A 19,830-nucleotide genomic window follows, 5' to 3' on the forward strand; every position below is an offset into this window, starting at 1 on the left:
ATAAGGGGAAACTCTTCAGAAAAAAAGGAAACTGAAGAGACAAAGTAAGAAATGTTAAATGAGATTAAGGTGACTTTTCAAAGAAACATTTTTCTAATTAATGACTTATCACTCATAAATCACTGACAAATGATTTATTTAAGAAAGCCTTCAGTTATAATTTGAAAAACCTTAAAAAAAATGCCTCATTAGTAAGTGTCTAAAGTCTCTAATCATATTTGATATTAATTTTAAACACGAATGATCTGGTTTCAGTTTTAAGTGACAAACTATTTCCTGTAGTTATGTGACAGCACTATTGTGCTCTGGCAAACTGGTCAATTTTGAATATATCTGGTCATTCTTTCTTCTATTCTATTAATAATTCATCAGACATCATCAACAGATTTCAGCAAAAAAACAACCTGGAGTTCGAAGTTTTCTTTTGGACTTGAGAAGAATGTGTTACAATTTTCCAAAAGCAGCAACAGATTTTGAAAACCATAAAGAATAAAATATTTTCAATGCCATCTGTTAGAAATTTTGGAGGAGGGGAACAGTCACACAAGCAACATATTTTTGTGTTGTCAGTGCAAATGACCTCCACAACTGAATTAACTAAACCCATTATGTCGGGTAATTACACAGTGGAAGACTTCTTCTGATAAGTCCTTATGTCGGCCACCAAAACTGACCAGACTGCAAGCATATTAAAATGACATGAGGAATATATAGAAGGACGATAAACCCTGAATCTAATAATAAGACACTGGAAGGAAAACAAATTGCTAATTAAAGTCTTTTTGTTGCCACAAAAGAAGATATGTGAAACTCCATATAATTTAGCATTCTAAATCATTTTAATAATCATAGCATGACACATCTGCAATAACTTGTTTGTTTGAAATAGGAGATTACAAATCTAATAAACCACAGCAAAACACAAATTCTGAGAAAATTAAGCTCTGCAGTCACATGTGAGGGGGAAATTAGTTTGTGATCCCAGAAGCTTTTACACCACTCATGTTGCACCTACACATCAAGCCATCAGTGCTAATTCCACAACTCATCTCCTGTATGTGAGTGTGTACTTGTGTTGTGTGGACATAGATCTGTTTACACTGACACATTGTGGACACACATCTCCCTATTGGAGACAAAAGTCCCCACAATGTAGGAAATGTTGGTTTAAGGTTTAGTTTAGGGTCAGAGGAGAAGTAAATATACTGGATGTCGGTCGTGGATGTGTGTGTGTGTGTGTGTGTGTGTGTGTGTGTGTGTGTGTGTGTGTGTGTGTGTGTGTGTGTGTGTGTGTGTGTGTGTGTGTGTGTCCCACCCCTTGAGCTCTGTACTGCTGGTTGGATATCATTGCTAGCTCAGGGATTCCTGTGCACATTAGTGGCTGCATGAGTTCTGGTCAGGCTGTTTTGTTTGTGTGAGTGTGTGTGTGTGTGTGTGTGTGTGTGTGTGTGTGTGTGTGTGTGTGTGTGTGTGTGTGTGTGTGTGTGTGTGTGTGTGTGTGTGTGTGTGTGTGTGTGTGTTGCTCGCCCTCCCCCCTGCCTCCATAGGCCCATTCCTATTCTCTGTCTCTGCCTCTCTCTCCTGTTGTACCCAGCATGGCTGCAGGTCGGGATGGCCTCTGTGTGGACTCTTCCTCTGCTCCTCTCTGCCTGTCTGTCGGGACGTTTGGCCCTGACCCCTCCCGATGAGCCCCCTCAGCCCCACAACCTGCCCCCGTCGCTGGGCTTGAACAGCAGCAGCGATGGCAGCCTCTCTGAGGATCTGCCCATGGCTCTGAGGGTTTTCAGCGTGGACTACCACCATGTGCAGGCTCCCTTTGAGATCGTGTTGTGGATCATGCTGGCCTCGCTGGCCAAGCTGGGTGAGCCTCAGCCGGACCTCTGCTCATGCATGAGAAGCCAAATTTTGAATAGGTGCTACAAGTGGGTGAGATGTAAAATCAGAAAATGAAGGAGTTGCAGAATGCAGCGCGTATTATTATTTTATCACTGTTGCATCAAGTATAATACAAGTCATTAACCAAACTTCTTCTGGAACACTGGAAATATAAAGGGATGAGTGCTACATTCACATGTTATGTAACATGTTTTGTTATGTACAAAATTAATGGGGATTTCTCTGTTCCACATTTTTAAAGAACTGAAACCATCAGTGGTCCTCTAAATTTCTGACTTTCACTTTCTCTTGCATTAATACATTTTTAACTTCCTACAAAAGTACATCATAAAGTAATGTTTCATTATGTTTTTTGCACTTGTAAGAGCACATATTGTATGATGTGATATGTCCTTTCAGTCTGAGAGACAGAGTCAAAACAGCACACATAAACACAACCCTGGTCCACTGAATCCAACCAGCTCGATGTCCTTTTTCTTTTCTTCCTCTCTGTCTCATCTACTCAGGTTTCCACTGGTCAGGTCGAGTCCCAGCAGTCGTCCCAGAGAGCTGCGTCCTCATCATGGTGGGCCTGCTGGTCGGAGGGGTGATCTACGGGGTCCGCCACTCCGCTCCCCCGACTCTCAGCGCTGATGCTTTCTTCCTCTTTCTGCTGCCACCCATCGTCCTGGATGCAGGATACTTCCTACCCGGGAGGCTGTTCTTTGAAAACCTCGGTACCATCCTCTGGTTGGTAGACTTTAAATGTTTGGTATTTCATGTGTGTGTGAGTGGAGGGGGGAGTCTGTCTGCAAAAAAGACTCAATACACTTTGATTGTAGAAGGATCAACTTTTTAACATATTATTATGATGAATGCTTATGTTGTGCCACATCTGATGATGGATCAGTAATAATAGTTTACAGTTTTAGACCTTTGGTGATCACAAAAATGAATGCAGATGATATTGGGGTGGATTTGAATTTTACTTGGGCACTTTGTGAATCCGGATGACTCCGGCTGCTGTAAAGCTGCCTTTGTGTACACCTCCAGGTATGCAGTGCTGGGAACCCTGTGGAACGTGTTGGGCATCGGCCTGTCTCTGTATGGTGTTTGCCTGCTGGCCCAGAGCTCTCTGGGAGACGTCTCCCTGCTCCACTGCCTGTTGTTTGGCTCTCTGATCGCTGCCGTCGACCCGGTGGCCGTGCTCTCTGTTTTTCAGGAGATGCATGTCAACGAACAGCTTCATATCTTGGTGTTTGGAGAGTCACTGCTCAACGACGCTGTTACTGTGGTGAGGGCAGAAGTGCTGTGGGTGCAACCCGTTATCATGGCAAAACGTGAAAAGACACGCTGGTCGTTTTTCTGTAGTGGCCGGAAATGCAACCTACTGCATGCATGCAGCCACGTGATTTGCAGGAAAACCTGTCGCTAAAACACATGGTTGGGGGTTATGAAAGAAAAAACAATTCAACAAAAACATTGTCATTTCCTGGATTCATACTTCATCTTCCAACATGGCAGTCTCTGACTAATGCCATTAAGCCACCTCTCTTTCCTCCTAATATTGCCAAAACATGTGTTTTGTTGCCTCTGTTGCGGGACCATGGTCACATGACATTTACGTGCGTGTAAGATTTACGCTTTCAAAAAAGTGTAACTTTCACGCCTAGACAGCCCAAAACGTGGCTATTTCACATTTTGCTGTGAGACTGGGTTGGTGTGTGTGTCACCACCCAGGTGGTCCTATGAGGATATTGAATATACTTTTCTTCCTCTCAGGTGCTCTACAAGCTGTTTGAGTCCTTCCTCCGCCTGCCGTCGGTGTCAGGGCTGGATGTGTTGCTGGGTGGGTGCAGGGTGGTGGTGGTGGGACTGGGAGGCCTCTGTGTCGGCCTCTTCTTTGGCCTGGTGGCCGCCCTCACCTCACGGTTCACCTTCAGAGCACAAGTCATCGCCCCGCTCTTTGTCTTCCTCTATTCCTACTTGTCCTACCTGACCTCAGAGATGCTTCACCTCTCGGGTATCATGGCGTGAGTGCTGCTGAGTATCAGCCTAAACTTACACACCTCCTTCTGTAAATGTTTTGCTTGGTGAACTTTGATTATTCTCCTACAGTGTTTGTCCTGTCCCCTCCCTGTAGTATCGTGACCTGTGCTGTGACCATGAAACAGTACGTGGAAGCTAACGTGTCGGAGCGCAGCAACACCAGCATCCAGTACTTCCTGAAGATGTGGAGCAGCGTGAGTGAAACCTTGATCTTCATCTTCTTGGGTGTGTCCACCATTCAGGATGTCCACATGTGGAGCTGGCCCTTTGTGTGCTCCACGCTGCTGCTCTGTCTCATCTGGAGGGCCACAGGTAGCTCACTTCCTACCATTACTAGATCACTGATGCATTAATACTAACTAAAGGTCTGAGCACATTTTGACCGCTCGTAAGGTGTCCTCCTGCTGACTGCTGTGGTGAACAAGCTCCGGAGGAACGCCGTGACCTTTCGAGACCAGTTTATCATCGCCTACGGTGGCCTGAGAGGAGCAATCTGTTTCTCCCTGGTCTTCTTGATTGATGACTTCCCAAAGAAAAGACTCTTCATCACAACCACCATTGTGGTCATTCTCTTCACTGTCTTTGTGCAGGTGGGAAAATAATGCCCGCTGAATTGTGATGAAAACAGTTTCATGGTTTCATGGGGAACTTTTTTGTTTTATTTGTTGACCTTATTTTGCAGGGCATGACCATAAAGCCTCTGGTCGAGCTCCTGGATGTGAAGAGGAAGAAGAGAGCTCTGCCTTCTGTCAGTGAGGAGATCCATAGCAGGGTGAGAAATTACAGCAATCACAGCAAAGTGTAATGTTATAAGCAAATATAACTGCATCCCACATTAAAGCTGAAATACTTGTTGAGTGATGGGAATGAAGACACAGGCATTATTTGGTGATTTAATAATCTATTTACTGCTTAACTGGTTTCATGAGAATTTGTTTTAGTGATATCATTTCATAGCACAGCTCAATATAAGTTTAATTCATAACTAACAAAATAAATATAAGCTGCAGGTTTATTTAAAAAAAAAAAAACATTAGCTTTGGAGCCTTATTGGAAAAACACAACACACACAGTGTACAATGAAGTGAGCGCACTGAAGTAAATAATCTTTGTGCAGAGGCATATTTTGATTTTGATGAAAATTAAAATAAGAGTTCAACTCAGAGGGTAACCTGCTTTCTGAATGTCTTTTCAAAATTTCTAAATAAAATATAAAACATGCAGGGATGACATTGTGGTTATATGACAGATTAAACAGCATTTAGAAACACAATCACAGTTAAAAGAAAAATACGTGTAGAATCTAAATAAAATATACAATTGATATGTGTGTCTGATTACGTCTGTTCTTAGCTCATAGATCACCTGCTTGCAGGAATAGAGGATGTGGTCGGCTACTGGGGGCAGCACTACTGGAAAGACAAGTTAGTTTCTCTTCTTTTATTTGACCTAATGCTTGTGTTTTCCCTGAAAGTTTTGGTTGTGGTTTCCAGTAGGTGGCAGCATATGCCATGTGCTTTTTCCACAATAACAGCAGGACTCATCATATTGTCATGTTTCATCTGTTTACCTGTGTGTGTGTGAGGTTTGAGCAGTTCAACAAGAAGTACCTCCGTCGTTTCCTGATCCGTGAAGATCACCAGGCTCGGTCCAGCATCCTCAGGGTTTACCAGGAGCTGGAGAGGAGGGAGCAGAGGGGAGACGAGGAGGCACCACCACTGTGAGAAAACACTTTTCTACTTTGTGGAGGACTCAGGGATTTCCATGTCTTCCTTGAAAGGGTCCAACAGGTTCTTTAAAAAAAACTAAAGAAAGATTAATAATCATCATCATCATGTTTATCTGGGCTGATTAAAATCTTTAAATAATAATGTTCCTTCATGGTTTAGCTCAAATTTGTGAGAGTATATCACTGCATTGTGTGCAAAGACAGACCGATCCAGTAATCCAGGCTTCTTAACACGCAATGACTAAATGGGTGTGAACACTCAAACGTTGCCCTCAGAGTGGATCCTCGCTCTCACAGCCGTCCCCTCCTGCCAGAGGAGATGGACAGCATCAGGCGCATCCTCTCCAGAAACCTTCACAACTTCAACAACAAGGTAAATAAAAAAAAACTTGATTTATAGATGTCTTTTGGTATTCCTGTGGTCACCTGACCACCTACGTTAATGCCAGTAATGAACAACGGATTGCATTTGTTTGTATGAAAGTAGAGCATGCGCAGTATGCATATTACACCCGGATGTTTCTGGGTTGTAATGCCTTTACACTCCAACAGACACCAGCCTACAGCAGACACACCCTGCACCAGGACGCCACCGTGGACAGGACAAGGAAGCCCCTTCACAGACACCAGAGCCTGGGAGAAAGACACACATATAACACAATCCCACACTGGTCACAGGTAGAACATGGAAACCCACAAATACCCATTTGCAAGTCAGGCGCATTTTCTCAAATTCGCATTTTTAACTAAATAAAAATAAGCAATCAGTGTTTTTTTCCAAAGTGCTATAGAGTGTATCCATTCTGGGGGGAAATACTACATGAAAATGTATCTGGCAATTGAAAAGCATAAATAAGTTTTGACTCAAAAATGCCTGACTCAAAAGAAAATGTCATTAATTTGTGTGCTTTTTAACTTTTTGAATTTGGAGTATGAAACACAGTCGAGAGTCTCCTCCACGCTGCCTGAATCTGTGTCTCTGTTATGACAGGGGGAGGATGGAGAGTTCAGTGAGACCTACAGAGTGAGAGCAGGACTCAGCAGATCTCATACAGGTAAAGAGAAAAACACAGATTGTCCCTCATCTCTTTGCCCTCTGACCTTCGACCTGTATGGTGTTATTCTGACTTTGTGGCTGTTGAGCTCACTGTCCACTCTGATCTCATTGCAGTTTGCTCCACAAGCCCGAGGCCTGTCCTCCAGGACTCTTCAGGCCCAGCAGCCTCATCTCAGACCGGGCCATTGCATCCAAAAACTGCTAGAGAAGACCGTGTCTCTCCAAAACACCCAGCACCTGTGGAGAAAGTCCCGAAGAAACAGCTCAGCTTTGATTTGGAGAACGAGAAGCAGCAATGACAGACTGTGAGAAAGCAGGCGGGGTGGGGGGAAGAAATGTAAAAGCAATGAATTCAGTGTGTTCAGTCATTTTAAATGGCTCCATAAAGTTGTAAGTACTTCATATTATTTTAGCCATAATATAATAGGGGTGCAAAGACTGGGCTGATAAAGGGCTCGAACAATTTCATGGACATCTCCCAATTAAAACCGTTGAAATGGTTTTATCATTCTGAGTGTTTGCCAGCAACAATAAAGCTTTCCTCGGCACTGTGTTTCACCTCTTGATAAACTCTGTTGGAGGTTTTAGGGTCATTTGCATCTCCAGTCTAATTCATTTTCAAAGTGACGCTCCAAGAGCAACACCTAGCCCAGAAATACCTTGCAATCATAAATGCTGATACCCGCTGTCCACATTATAAGCACACGCACACACAAGGCTGCCCTCTCCTTGTTTCCTTTAAAAATGTGCAGCACACCCACTGGTAATTTGACAAGGACAGGCTTACTGCTTCCCAAAATAACTCCTGTCCCCCTGTCTGACCTCCTCAGTTACTGTCGCTTCTTTTCCTCACAGCTCCCAGCATGCCAGGGAGTGGCTGGGACAGCCTGACTGTTTTCTTTAGGACTGGGTTTGGGCAGAGGGCTGCACAGTGGACACCAGTGAGGAGTCACTGACCTTACGACTGAGACAGACACATTAAAGGAGGTTTAAGGTTGGAGTTATGAGAGTGGGAGCTGCAGCGTTGGCTGGGGGGATTTTCGGGGCAGTAGGGACCCTGTGTTTCCTTCTGGCCTTTGGTACGGACTACTGGCTGATAGCCAGTGACAACTGTGGACCATATACATGGCCAACTCAAACAACAGTGACAGTGGACCAAGATGCCAATGGGACTGAGGTAGGACAGATACAAGTGTGCGCACAATTGTCTGTTCACTAGTGCAAATACATACAGTGAATGCAAATCTTAATGCTTCCTGCTAGAACTGGTTGGCCACCTCCATCTAAACAAATGCAAATAATAGCAGTCAAAGCAGAGTATTATTTTTATCATTGAAAGATTGCACGTGATGACCACAAACAGACCAGTGTGGAACATGATAAGTTGTTGTGTACACAGTGAAGTGCAAGCTATGCCACTATGGGATATTTAAGGATGTACTGAGGTAATTTAGTGTTGCCCTTTCATAAACTTAGTTAGAAGAGGCAGATAAGAATCAATGCAGTAGTGGTCGAGGCATTCGGACGTCTAGTCAAAATATATTACTTACATGGGTTGTGTACATCATAAGTAATGTGACATATGTTACGTAAGTTAAAAATGTTACTTCAGTTAACTTACATATGTAAGCTTAAAAAACGTCAATGTTGAGGCTGCTCGTAAACACAGTTTCAAGTGGAGCTAAATGCTAACATGCTGTTATTTAGCAGATATGTTTAGTATGTCTACCAGCTTTCTTTAGTGTGTTAGCCTGCTAACATTTACTAATTAGCACCAAGCACAAGGTGCAGCTGAGGCTATGATGCTGTCGAACCACAGGAGCCATGAATATCTGCAGACAATTCCATAGTATTCCATCCAGATGTTGAGAAATTTCAGTCTGGACCAAAATGGTGGACCACCCAAACATGACATTGTCATCTCAGTAAACCATATGGCTAAAAATGAAGTGAAGTGCATTTATAATATTGTTGGTCCAATATTTCCACTGCCAGCTATAACATAAACTTTTCAAAAGTATAAATAGTTCCCCAAGCAAAGATAACCTGGAGGACATCATCAGGTTGGATATGAGAAAAGTCCTCCAGAGCCATAACACAACTGTTTACACAGGCTGAGTAGGACTCCCCATCACGCGTCAACTAAACGTCTGTAAAAAAAAGCAAGTGCCCCTTTCATTTTCCAGTTTCTTCTCCACTGCATTTGTGAGAAAGTTCACAAAGTGCAAAGTAAGGTATATATTTTTAAAAGCTAATCCCCTTGTGAACTCCTCTGTAACATCACAGCCCAACAAAGTCTTTCATTTTCAATAAGAGGATGATTAAAGTTGTTGTGTTACTCAGCACCATCAATCATATTTTTGACAAGCAAGTGGAGAGTATCGTTCATGCGTGTTTCATAAGTTCCCCAAGAAAAACCTCACAGACCAGCAGGCCATAATCAGAACCATGTTTGATGGCGTGGCACCACTGAAGTCAGAATCCCACAGAGCAGCCAGCAGACATGTGTTGACAAAGCTGACAGCAAATAGGGTTCATCCATCTTTAGATATTTGCGTGTCTATCTCTGTGATGGCCATCTGTCTCTATTTCTGTTTTAGATCCAGTCAGTGGAGGCCGTCACTGTTTCTCCTTCGTCCCTCACGCTGCACCACGAGGGCTTCTTCTGGCGCTGTGTGTTCCAGGTGGAGCCCACAACTCATGCAGTCCTGGCCACTCTCTTCAGTATGTCGGCAAAACCTTCTTCTTCTGAGCCTGCACAAAGTTTCTGTTGGGGGGTTGCCCAATGTGGTTGTATGTCTCATGTGTGTGTGGTCTGCTTGACATGCTAACAAGTGAAAGAAAGGAAAATGTCCATAGTGTGGATATGTGACAGAAACAGAAAGGATAGGAAGAGGTTAGCAGTTACTCCCGCTGTCATTGGGTTTTTACTTTTTTTTCTCCCTGAACTTAATCACAAAAAACACACAACCTGTTTGAAAAACACAAATTGTTTTTAGGTTTTTAGGTTCTTTTTTAAAAGTGTCTTTCCCATTTCTTTTTTACTGCAGCAAACCAGCCAGATTCCAAGGTGTGTATCCATGGTTACCTTTTCCCACTGCCTGTCGCACTCGGACAAGTTCCTCATCCAAATTATGACGCCGCAGCCGGTAAGTCACAAACTAATATGTTCACACATCAATGCATGCAAGTTCACAATTTCCACTCATATACACACGTGCACAATTTACAACATTACAGTGAGAGGCTACATGCTCAGATATTATGACAGGGGAAATAAAAACATATTCAAATGCAAACCTGGGTAGTAGCTAGAATTGTTGCCAGTCCCTCAATGTAATTAGTTTACAATTATCATCATTTACTTGGTTAGCTGTTCCATATTTTCTTTGTTATATTTTCCCAGGTAAATATCTACACACTGTATCTAAGCACCACAGTGCAGCATTAAACATCTTTTCTTTAATTTATTTATTGGTCGAAAGGTGCTCAAATGTAATTCTCAAAATATTAAAATCTGGTTCTAAAACATCCATCACATTTAAGTTAAATAGGAATAGTTCCACTTTTTGATGCATACTTTGCAGAGATATGATGAGAAGATCAACACCACTGACGCTCTAAAAAAGAGATAGCTGGTTTTCCCTGCTTCTAATCTTCCAGCGGATAGACTTTGCCTTGTAGTTCTTTAATTAACATTTTATATACTGTATCTCGGAAGTGACTTTCTGGAGTTTTCAACAAATGTTTGAGCTGTGCTGCCCGCACAATAAAACCCACAAGTTGTGGTTTTAACACAACAGTTTTTGTACAGATTTAACAAACAAGGCACGGCGTTTTAATTAGTGAGTTTTAGAGGAACGGAGAGGTGAATTGTGTTACTTCTGGACAGAGCCTGGTTTACTGTTTTCACTGGTCTAATCAAACTAGCCAGGAGCTGGCTATGGTTTCATATTTGGTGGTTTCAACCAAGAAAGCAGAAAACGCTACAGGTTGCTAAAACCTCCAAATTCCCAACAAAAAAAAATACTGAGCACATGACGTCAGTGGCCTGTTAGCAGAGGCCCGTACTAACACACAGATACTATGCTGAATACATAAATGGGTCTGCTGCTCGGCTTGTGTTTCCTGCAGTGTTTCGGGGTTTCTGGACCGTGCTGATAATCCTCGGGCTGGTCTCAGCTCTGACTGGAGGCTTCCTCCTGGTCTGTGGTGTCCCCTTCATCAGCCACAAACTACACAAGCTTGGTGGGGCCTTCCTCATCGCTGCTGGTAAAATATAGCCTGCTGTATGTGTGTGTGTGTGGATGTGGAGTTTATTACCATCCTGTCTGCAGTCAGTGTAAAATATACTCCCAGAGGAAAAGTTGAATGTACAGACACAAACACATGTTGCTGCTGTCAGCTGTTCATGCCTGTCACATGGTAAACACATGCGCAACACACAGGGCAGCAGATGTCACTCTGCAATGCCATAACAACAGCCGGTGTAAACATTGCTACCGTGGTTACAGTAGAGATGAGGAGGAGCAGCATTCCTCTGCAGATACTCGCAGCAGTGATAGCCTGTGTCTGTCTGTCTGTCTGTCTGTCTTTCTAACTCTCTCCATATCCCTCCACAGCCTGCTTCTTCCTGTTTATGCTGCTGCTCTACGTGCTGTGGATGGAGGTGGTGGACGTGAAGCGCTACATCCTGCAGGAGAGGGGAGAAGCGTGTCCGGATGCGCAGGTTTCAGTGCTCTACGGTCTGTCGTTCATGGTGGCGGCGGCCGGCGTGCCTCTGGAGCTCGTCTCTGGGTTGGTCTTCATGCTGGTGGGCCGTGTGCTGCATGCCAGCAAGTGAGCAGGCCATCTGGCTGGGAGGAGAGGAGAGGACTGACCTTTTATATGTCCTGCCCTGGGACTCAGCAGCACACTTGTGGGATGTAAATACTGGCAGGAAAGATACGACCAATATGACAGCACCACCCTTTGGATGTTAAATTTAGTTTTCTATCACTGTTTTTTTTTTTTTTTAAATTTCCATAAAAATCCCAATTTACTTAAACACATTATGATCACAACAAGTCACTTCTGTTTTTGTTAATGCTGCAAGTGACGAGTCCATAGAGTAGGAGGCGAGAGATGCATGGGTGAACCAGCTGTGTCCTCTGTCCTGATTTTGGCACCCGATCAAAGTGCGCTTGCTGGAGCAGAGTGAGGTGGGAGGCAGGAATGGCTGGATGGACGGGAGACAGAGATGCTAGGCTTGGATAGAGGCTGGGGGCGGAGCAGGAGAGGGATGGATAGAGGGAGAATTGATGCGTGTAGGGGGGCACAAGGGGGCTTTGAGAAATGAACTGCTGTTTGTGGGTTTGGTTGGTGTACAGCGGGGCCAGCCACCTGCCTCCTTCACCCAATCACATTTCAGCCCCTCGGTCAATCTCCCACGCTTCAGTTTTCCTGTCTGTTATGTTTCTCTGTTCCACCTTACATGTTTACAGAAACTTTAAATTCAGTGATTTTCTTTGTCTTTTTGCTTTTAAACACACATAAACAAACAAAATGACCCACACCCTCGTGGGTTTCCCGTCTTTTTACTCAGTGTCATCCAAAAGGGAGAATTGCAGACTTGTGATTGTATCAGAACTGCGACAGTATTAGTCCATCCTCTTTTTGTCGCTGGTCTGAAAGAGCTGCTTGCGGAAACAAGCGGATGGATTTTCAATCACACATGTCTGCTTTCATCTGAGGGACAGGAGTGGAGGAGGAGGAGGAGGAGGAAAAAGGAGGAGGAGGAGGAGGGGGTGTATGTTTGCTTCAAATAACTCACCAATCGAACACATATGTTCGAGCACACATACACACACATGCTGTGATCAAACTGTCCAGATCACACCAATGTTAATTTTTGAAATATACTAGTTCTGACTTATGTAAGATTGAGTGAAGTAACACCAAAGGTCAGCTGAGTTTGTGTTTGCTGCTTGATTTCTTCTATTTTTTGTCAGTGTTGTATTTTAAACTACTGTTATTGGTATATTTTTGTTATTTTATATATATTTGACATATATTTTGTGTCACTGTCCACAACACAGTCATAGCTGTTTGTCTCGGCTCAGATATCCTCAAACAACTGTTTTAAAATGCTGTGATGTGATGTTTGAATTTGAATAAACCTCGAAAGAATAAGAACATTTGTTTCCATCGACAGAGGAAAAAAAGTCTCCACCAGATTGTACAGTCTGACACACATTTGTCATATTAGGCTTTATAAAAAAAACAACTGACTTGACTTTGTGACATAACTGTTGAACTGCTGTGCCTTCTGAGCAGGACATCTTAACAGCTGAGCTCACTGTGACTCTGAAAGCCTTTCAACCACAAGAAAACACAAAACTCCTGATCTGAGGAAGCATGATGACAGTATGACAGATAAAAACAAACAGAGTAAGTCAAAGCCTACAGCATGCTACCACTGATCTACCAGAGGTGGTAAATATGAGGCCGGCAGTGTGCTTGTCTAATAATTCCCAGTAATTAACTGGAACTGTCGATGTGTCTAAACTCAAAGTTCAGGGAAGCAGCAGGAATTTGCTCAATATACAATTTTCTCATCCACCTTTATTTTCGGAAAAGTCATGGGGTCATTAAAGTCAAACTAATTGATGCTTGCAGGAGCATCAATGTGCTGAAAAATATCATGAAATTTGTTTTAGAATTTTTTTTTTATTTAGCAGTACAAATATTAGCCTGTAGGTGGAAAGGTAAGGAGGTTTATCAAAATCACCAGGAGGCATAATTTGGGTCCATCGCTGGCAGTAACTTTACAGAAATCTGGTAGTCAGTTGCTGAGATTTCTTCCTTTGCACAACAGACTGACAGCTCTGATTATCACCATCCTCAGGCCTTAGCTCTTGTGGGGCATGAAGTCAATTATATGAAGGTAGTGGCAGGGTTGACTGTTTGGGAGGGTGTTTGCAGTGAGGCTCAGAACTTTTTTAGCATAAGATGTCTTCGAAGATAAATACTTTTTAGAAAAGGTTAATGGCACTATTTTAAAATGTATGACTTTTTAAGTAAGGATGCTTTGAATTTGATTAGAGGCCAATTAAATGAGCATACAATTTCGATGTTTAGATTTGGTCCTAAATTCATTCTGCAGAACGACTCCAAACACACAGCAGGACTCATAAACCAATATCTTCAGGGAGAAGAAGAAGTAAAGAGTCCTGGAAACTGAATCCTCAGGAAAACTGGAAATTTCTTCAAGATGTCTCATCTTACTTGCCCACAAACGTTGAAACACTGTTCGCAAGAGTGTGGTGTTTAAAAGGGAAACCAAAAAAATTATTTGATTCAATTTTACTTTCCATTTACTGCATTTTGTATGAAGCGGAGTTATGGATTTTCTTTAAAAAGTATTTAAAGGCATAATTTGTAAAAGCATTTTTAGTTTAGTGCCCACAACTTATTCAGTGTAAATGTCAACAGTTGTGTTTCAGTTGTTTCTGATTTGAGTTTATTGTTTTGAAAATAAATTTTCCCCAGATTTTCAGCACAAATTATTTTTCTGTGGAACAATCAAAATACCATCAAACCACGAACGTAATAACTTATTGTTCACAGCCTTGGATGAGTAAATGTCATTTGACCCATGGAGGTGGTTTTAGTTCCATGATCAGCCAGCAGAGGGCTCTCTAGCTCTCCTCTTCGACAGACAAACTTCTCCTGCATGGATGGACACCAGGAAGAAAAATGAGGGAGCAGTCAATGGAAAGGAGACGAAAGTGAAGGGAAGGAAGGGAGAAGGAAGCAATTACTGAGCCAAGTGTCGAGCTCGAACCCTGGCATGTTCAGTGACTGTAGCTCTTCCTAATCATAGTTAATTAACTCTTGTGTCTCCTCCCCTGTCATCCACAACAATGGAAACACACTATGACTTAATTTAAGGAAGAAATGAACTTGCACCTCAAGTGTCAGCAATTATGGTGTTATTATATAGTTATAGTTAATTTTATGCATATGCATATCATGTGAATAAAGACATGACATGATAATAAAGTAATACATGCTTTGAAAATTAACCCAGACAGACCAAGGGAAACCAAAGAGCATACAGTTTGTTGATTAGGGGTAATGAGTGTGTATTATAAGTGTGTATGTGTGTGTGTGTGTGTGTGTTTGTGTGTGTGTGTATTCTCAGACTGCATTATCCATCGCTAATTTCTCAATATGTGATCTGTCAGACAGCAAACAGCAGGATGTGGTCTTACACTGTAGGGGAAAATTAACTCTACGTGGACCCCTCACCCCTCCGTCCTGCAGAGCACCTGGACTGAATACTGGTGGGCTCTAATCCAGTCAAAGAGGGGGGGGGTACACTTGGTGAGAGCCCTTTCCTTACTTTCTCTACTTCCCTAACTCTGCTAGTGAGCCGATTACCTGCTGTGTGTGTGTGTGTGTGTGTGTGTGTGTGTGTGTGTGTGTGTGTGTGTGTGTGTGTGTGTGTGTGTGTGTGTGTGTGTGTGTGTGTGTGTGTGTGTGTGTGTGTGTGTGTTTGCCCCAGTCTGCAAGGCCCCAAAAACCTGCCTCTTTATGTGTGTGTGCGTGCTCGTGAGCGTGCGCTCACACGCGGGGCCAGACGGACACAGTTTCTTCCAGATAAAGGCTTTTTCTCCTGTCAGAAATGACTGCCCTGATAAGAGCTGATATGAGAGTAAAAGCAAGCCTTATGGCATCACACTTGCTTTTTTTTGTTTCTTTTGTAAAACCCAAATCCCCAGGAACAGAGCCGCACACCCCCTCACCCAACACACACACATGCTGCTAATCTGTACTGGGGGTTACAGTGGAGGTAGGGAGCAGGAGGGATAAAGAGGAGTTGCTGTGTGTGTTTCTTTTTCTGTTTTTGTATGAAGAAAAAAACTAGTATAGTCATATTAAAGGCATCCTTCCCCTCTAACACCACTGCTCCCACTACACACACACACACACACACACACACACACACACACACACACACACACACACACACACACACACACACACACACACACACACACACACACACACACACACACACACACACACACACACACACACATATACATTCGTACACGCATTGTTCACAGACAGATTATGTCTCAGCCAGTCAGAGCTCCTGCCTTCAATTAACCTCACAAAGACAGGATCACTTACACACACATGATGATGACAGCAGGAGGGAGACAGCGAGGACCGTGTGTGTGTGTGTGTGTGTGTGTGTGTGTGTGTGTGTGTGTGTGTGTGTGTGTGTGTGTGTGTGTGTGTGTGTGTGTGTGTGTGTGTGTGTGTGTGTGTGTGTGTGTGTGTGAATAGCTGCTGCAATGTATACAACAGGCTCTGCTCTACAGAACGGCCCTACAATAGTCAACTCATTAGTGAAGGACATAATGTCATATGCTCTGCATTCTGAGAGATTCCTGTGTGTCGCCCACCATGTTCAGCCGATGAACATAATGTTTATCTGGAAAAAGAAGACAGGAGAAAGTCAATGTGGAATACATGGTTGAGTGCGCTCTCAAGAAAATAAATAGAGGATATGAAAGGGCAACAAAGAGCAAAGTACAGCTCTGCTTTTGAATTATGTGGCACGCATCAAAGTAGGTTTGAATACTTGTTTAGAATAGTATAGTTCAGCTTGCTTTGGTCATTGGGTATATTTTAGAAAATGAGTATATATGTGTGTATGTATTTTTGATGTTACACATTCCCAAAATAAAGTGAATGATGCAGATGTTTTGTATTCGAAGAGACACAACAGGTGTCTGCAGTATGTTTTGCTTGAGCTGAATTAGTTTTTGTGTTCATTATGAGAGATTTTGGTCAAAGTGAAAGCTTCAGTATGCCTCGATCGAAGTGTTTGCCAGATCATCTAACAGCATCTCAAACACCCTCTCTGTTTGGTGGCATTTCTGTACTCTTCACAGGGATTGGCCATCATGTGTGTGGAGCTGGAAAAGTAGACATGGTTTGAATTTTTCTCTCAAACTCTCCTTTATACACGGCTTCTGTCACTTTTCATGTGTATAACCATGTTCTGCCTTCATGCAATGGGGCCTCCTGGTTAAAAAGTAAGTCAAGTTTAATAGTACCATGATCTTTAGTGCCTGTTTTGATGGGAAACAAAAGTTAATATGCTTTTGACTTGGCTTACAAGCTTCATCCGTTTGATGGAAATCTTGTCTAAAATGTTCCTTACAAGTATGTTGCTGTGCTGTCCTGATAGGCCTGAGGTCAGGGCTTATTGTAGCTGAGTCCATGGTTGAAATCCTGTTAGGGGGCATTTTGTTATACTGAATGTTGTCCAACATCTGGCTCTCACCCCTCATTGCGCTACAGCGCTGTAAGAACACTCTGGACAATACAACGTCTTAGAAAGACAGTGGGCTCACCTGGCAGTACACCAGGGTTACGGATAAAATACACAACTTTGATCATTTTTGTTACCATCTTTGGTCACCTGCTGCTGCTCTGCAGGGGGTGTGTAAAGCTGTTCTGGCCCGCTCTGTGTTTTCTGGCACCAGTGAAGCTACCTGGATGGGACACTCAAACATAAATAAATCACTGTGCACACACACTGTTCACTGTTGGAGCCGTCTAGCAAACAAGTACAGATACAGTACAATCCACAAGAACAGGAAGTAAATAAATAGCGTGACGTAAAATAGAAACAAAAAGCTTACCATAGAGACCAGCCTGAAAGCGGCATGTGGACAGAAACAACACAGGAGATATTGCTTTGGGCTCGTGTCTCAACCATCCCTCTTCTTCTTCTCTACTGTATGTCTTTATTTTCCTTTAACATCCCCCCCCCCCCCCCCACACACACACACACACACACACACATCATTACTCTCTCCAACTCCTTTATTTCTGCTGTAGGAGAGGAAGAGGAGACGGAGAAGAGAAGAGGAGGGGGTTGCGATTAGTTTCAGGGTTCCAGCCCGCTTGATTGGCAGTTGGCAGCATATGGAGCTGTGAGGAAGGTTTGCCCACGCTCACTTCTGAGGAAACAAATATTTGCCTGAAGGGGAGAGAGAGAGAGTGAGAAAAAAAAATATTAATTAGTTTGCAGACGCACTGAGAGATAAAAGTCGGCAAGACGTACCCATCAAAAGGCTGCAGAGTTTGCTGCAAAATGGAAATTTTCCCCAAGTTGACAGATCCAGTAGGCTGCTAGCAGAGCTGAGGGTAAGAACACATGTGAGCAGGGAATGCACTGAGGTGCACAAACACAGGAGCCCAACATGGAGTCTACATTAACATCTGTGCATACGTTTACATATTCTGAGTGGAATTAACATTTAGGCATGCATCTTCCACACGTCTCTGGCCCCTCCAATTATTTCCTAATTACCATCTCCACATCGAACGCAGTTGCGTGGAGAGAGAATGGACACATATGCACCACATCAATTGGACTCAAGGTAAACACTGAGATACCAGTCAAGAAATCACGTCTTTAAACCATCCACAGAGAAAATGATGATTTCATGGGAAGAGAGACTGTTTTAATTTATACGTTTAAGTTTGGAGTTTGAAAAATGTCTTTTGGTACACACTGCCTTGTGTTTGTGCCACAGACTGTATGTAAAAATGGATGTAGCTTCCAGGTCTGAAATGTGAGGCCCATGAGGAAGTGCCTTTAACTGCAATGCCACCAAGGGCTGCTAGGGAACGGCTTCATAAAAACTTCTGGCTCCACAGAATCCCATTCAATTACGCTCATTAACTAGAAAGTCAATACATTCATTAAGTCATTATGGTGTCATTTGCTAAAGTCAGTCCTTCTTATTAGTTTTCTGGCAGTCCATCTGAAAACACTCCCATTATTGGTTAGATATTAAAGTTGGATGTTTGGGGGCGTGTCTGTTTGATTGACAGGTCTTGGGTACAATCAGGTGTCTGCTATAGGTGAGCGGGCGTCGAGTTCTCGAGTTCCCAACCAGATCGAGGCAAATCCACCGCTCGCTACTCCGCAGCTCATCCAAATATGGTCACCTCTGATGCCAAACTCAAGGCTTCAGAACGGCAGTTCGTGAACCAATGGGTCACGCCACTGATTGGTTGCCGCTTGATGCAAAGGACCAATCAAAAGCAATTTTGTAAAAATGACTATACAACGCAGGTTTTCATTGCCAGTCACGCTTGTACAGAAACGCATAAAGACTGTGCTGACCAGCGGTATAATAGCCAATCTGGCAACTCACGCTACATCTATAGACTGTTGTGCATGAGTTAAATAAATGAGAAATAACATATGCAGCCTTTAGAGAGCCACACAATGGCTGTTTCCTCCTCCTTTCAGTCTTTATGCTAAGCTAGGATAATCACCTCCTGTATTTAGGGTATTTAGAGTTGTATCAAAGTTCTCCCTTCACTCTCAGGAGGAAAGAAACTAAAAACCTTTTCCCATTGTTTTGAGCCATTCCTTCAATGTTACATCTACAAATAAGGCTTGCTTTGTTTTCATTATTCAAATGACAAAGATAAATTCTCTGGGGCAACAATTAGAATTAGCAAATAGAGCACAACTACGGTAAATAAACAAAATAAAACAAACACACCTATTTCTATTTTCTCCTCAAGAGATGAATTGTTAGTAAAAATAACTAACTTCATCTGCGATCTCACAAACGGCTGAATTCATTAATCAGGACCAAAAAACAAGCACATGAAAGAGAGTTGCTTTGCTTTGATACATGGCGTTCAGATACTGACCATGGGATTATGCAGCACTGATAAGGTAATTAACAGACTATGATAGTGTAATTAAGCAACATCTGAGAAGAAAGGCTGTTGGAGTGGCGCGTTGGTGTGGGCGCACATCAAAGCCTGTGGCGCTGCTTTAAAGGCAGACTGGCTGTGCAGAACATTTGGTTTAGCATGGTTCCTCTGCGAAGGTATCAACCTGAGCTCAGAGAAAGCTTGTTATGCCATTGAGAATTAGCTGGCAACACCAAATAACTTTATTGTTATGGAAATAAAATGCTTTTTTTGGAGGAGCAATTCAGTTGTATAAAATGGACAGAGATCATATCGAGGGAACAGAGGCAGTAACTGATAGCTCCATTGTTAGAGAGCCAAATGGTGTCTC

General features: G+C 42.9%; 2 protein-coding genes across 2 annotated transcripts; both read left to right on the forward strand.

The window, feature by feature from the left end:
* Positions 1-1,611: 1,611 nt before the first annotated feature.
* LOC138620142 (sodium/hydrogen exchanger 2-like) lies at positions 1,612-7,009 on the forward strand. The gene is made up of 13 exons (XM_069697114.1): positions 1,612-1,861; positions 2,403-2,625; positions 2,929-3,169; positions 3,658-3,908; positions 4,019-4,236; positions 4,318-4,514; positions 4,607-4,696; positions 5,278-5,348; positions 5,510-5,644; positions 5,930-6,026; positions 6,206-6,331; positions 6,645-6,708; positions 6,825-7,009. The coding sequence occupies exons 1-13, from the start codon at positions 1,612-1,614 to the stop codon at positions 7,007-7,009; spliced, it is 2,148 nt and encodes a 715-aa protein (XP_069553215.1).
* A 568-nt stretch (positions 7,010-7,577) lies between these two features.
* On the forward strand, positions 7,578-12,467 carry LOC138619894 (transmembrane protein 182-like). The gene is made up of 5 exons (XM_069696693.1): positions 7,578-7,887; positions 9,311-9,434; positions 9,761-9,859; positions 10,845-10,982; positions 11,333-12,467. Exons 1-5 carry the CDS (start codon positions 7,714-7,716, stop codon positions 11,551-11,553), a joined length of 756 nt encoding a protein of 251 aa, XP_069552794.1. The 5' UTR covers positions 7,578-7,713; the 3' UTR covers positions 11,554-12,467.
* Positions 12,468-19,830: the final 7,363 nt, after the last annotated feature.

Source organism: Brachyistius frenatus, unplaced genomic scaffold (assembly GCF_029030835.1).
Source record: "Brachyistius frenatus isolate BFR_SWC_R1_liver_20210118 unplaced genomic scaffold, ASM2903083v1 Contig_22, whole genome shotgun sequence".
In the NCBI taxonomy this organism is placed as follows: domain Eukaryota; kingdom Metazoa; phylum Chordata; class Actinopteri; family Embiotocidae; genus Brachyistius; species Brachyistius frenatus.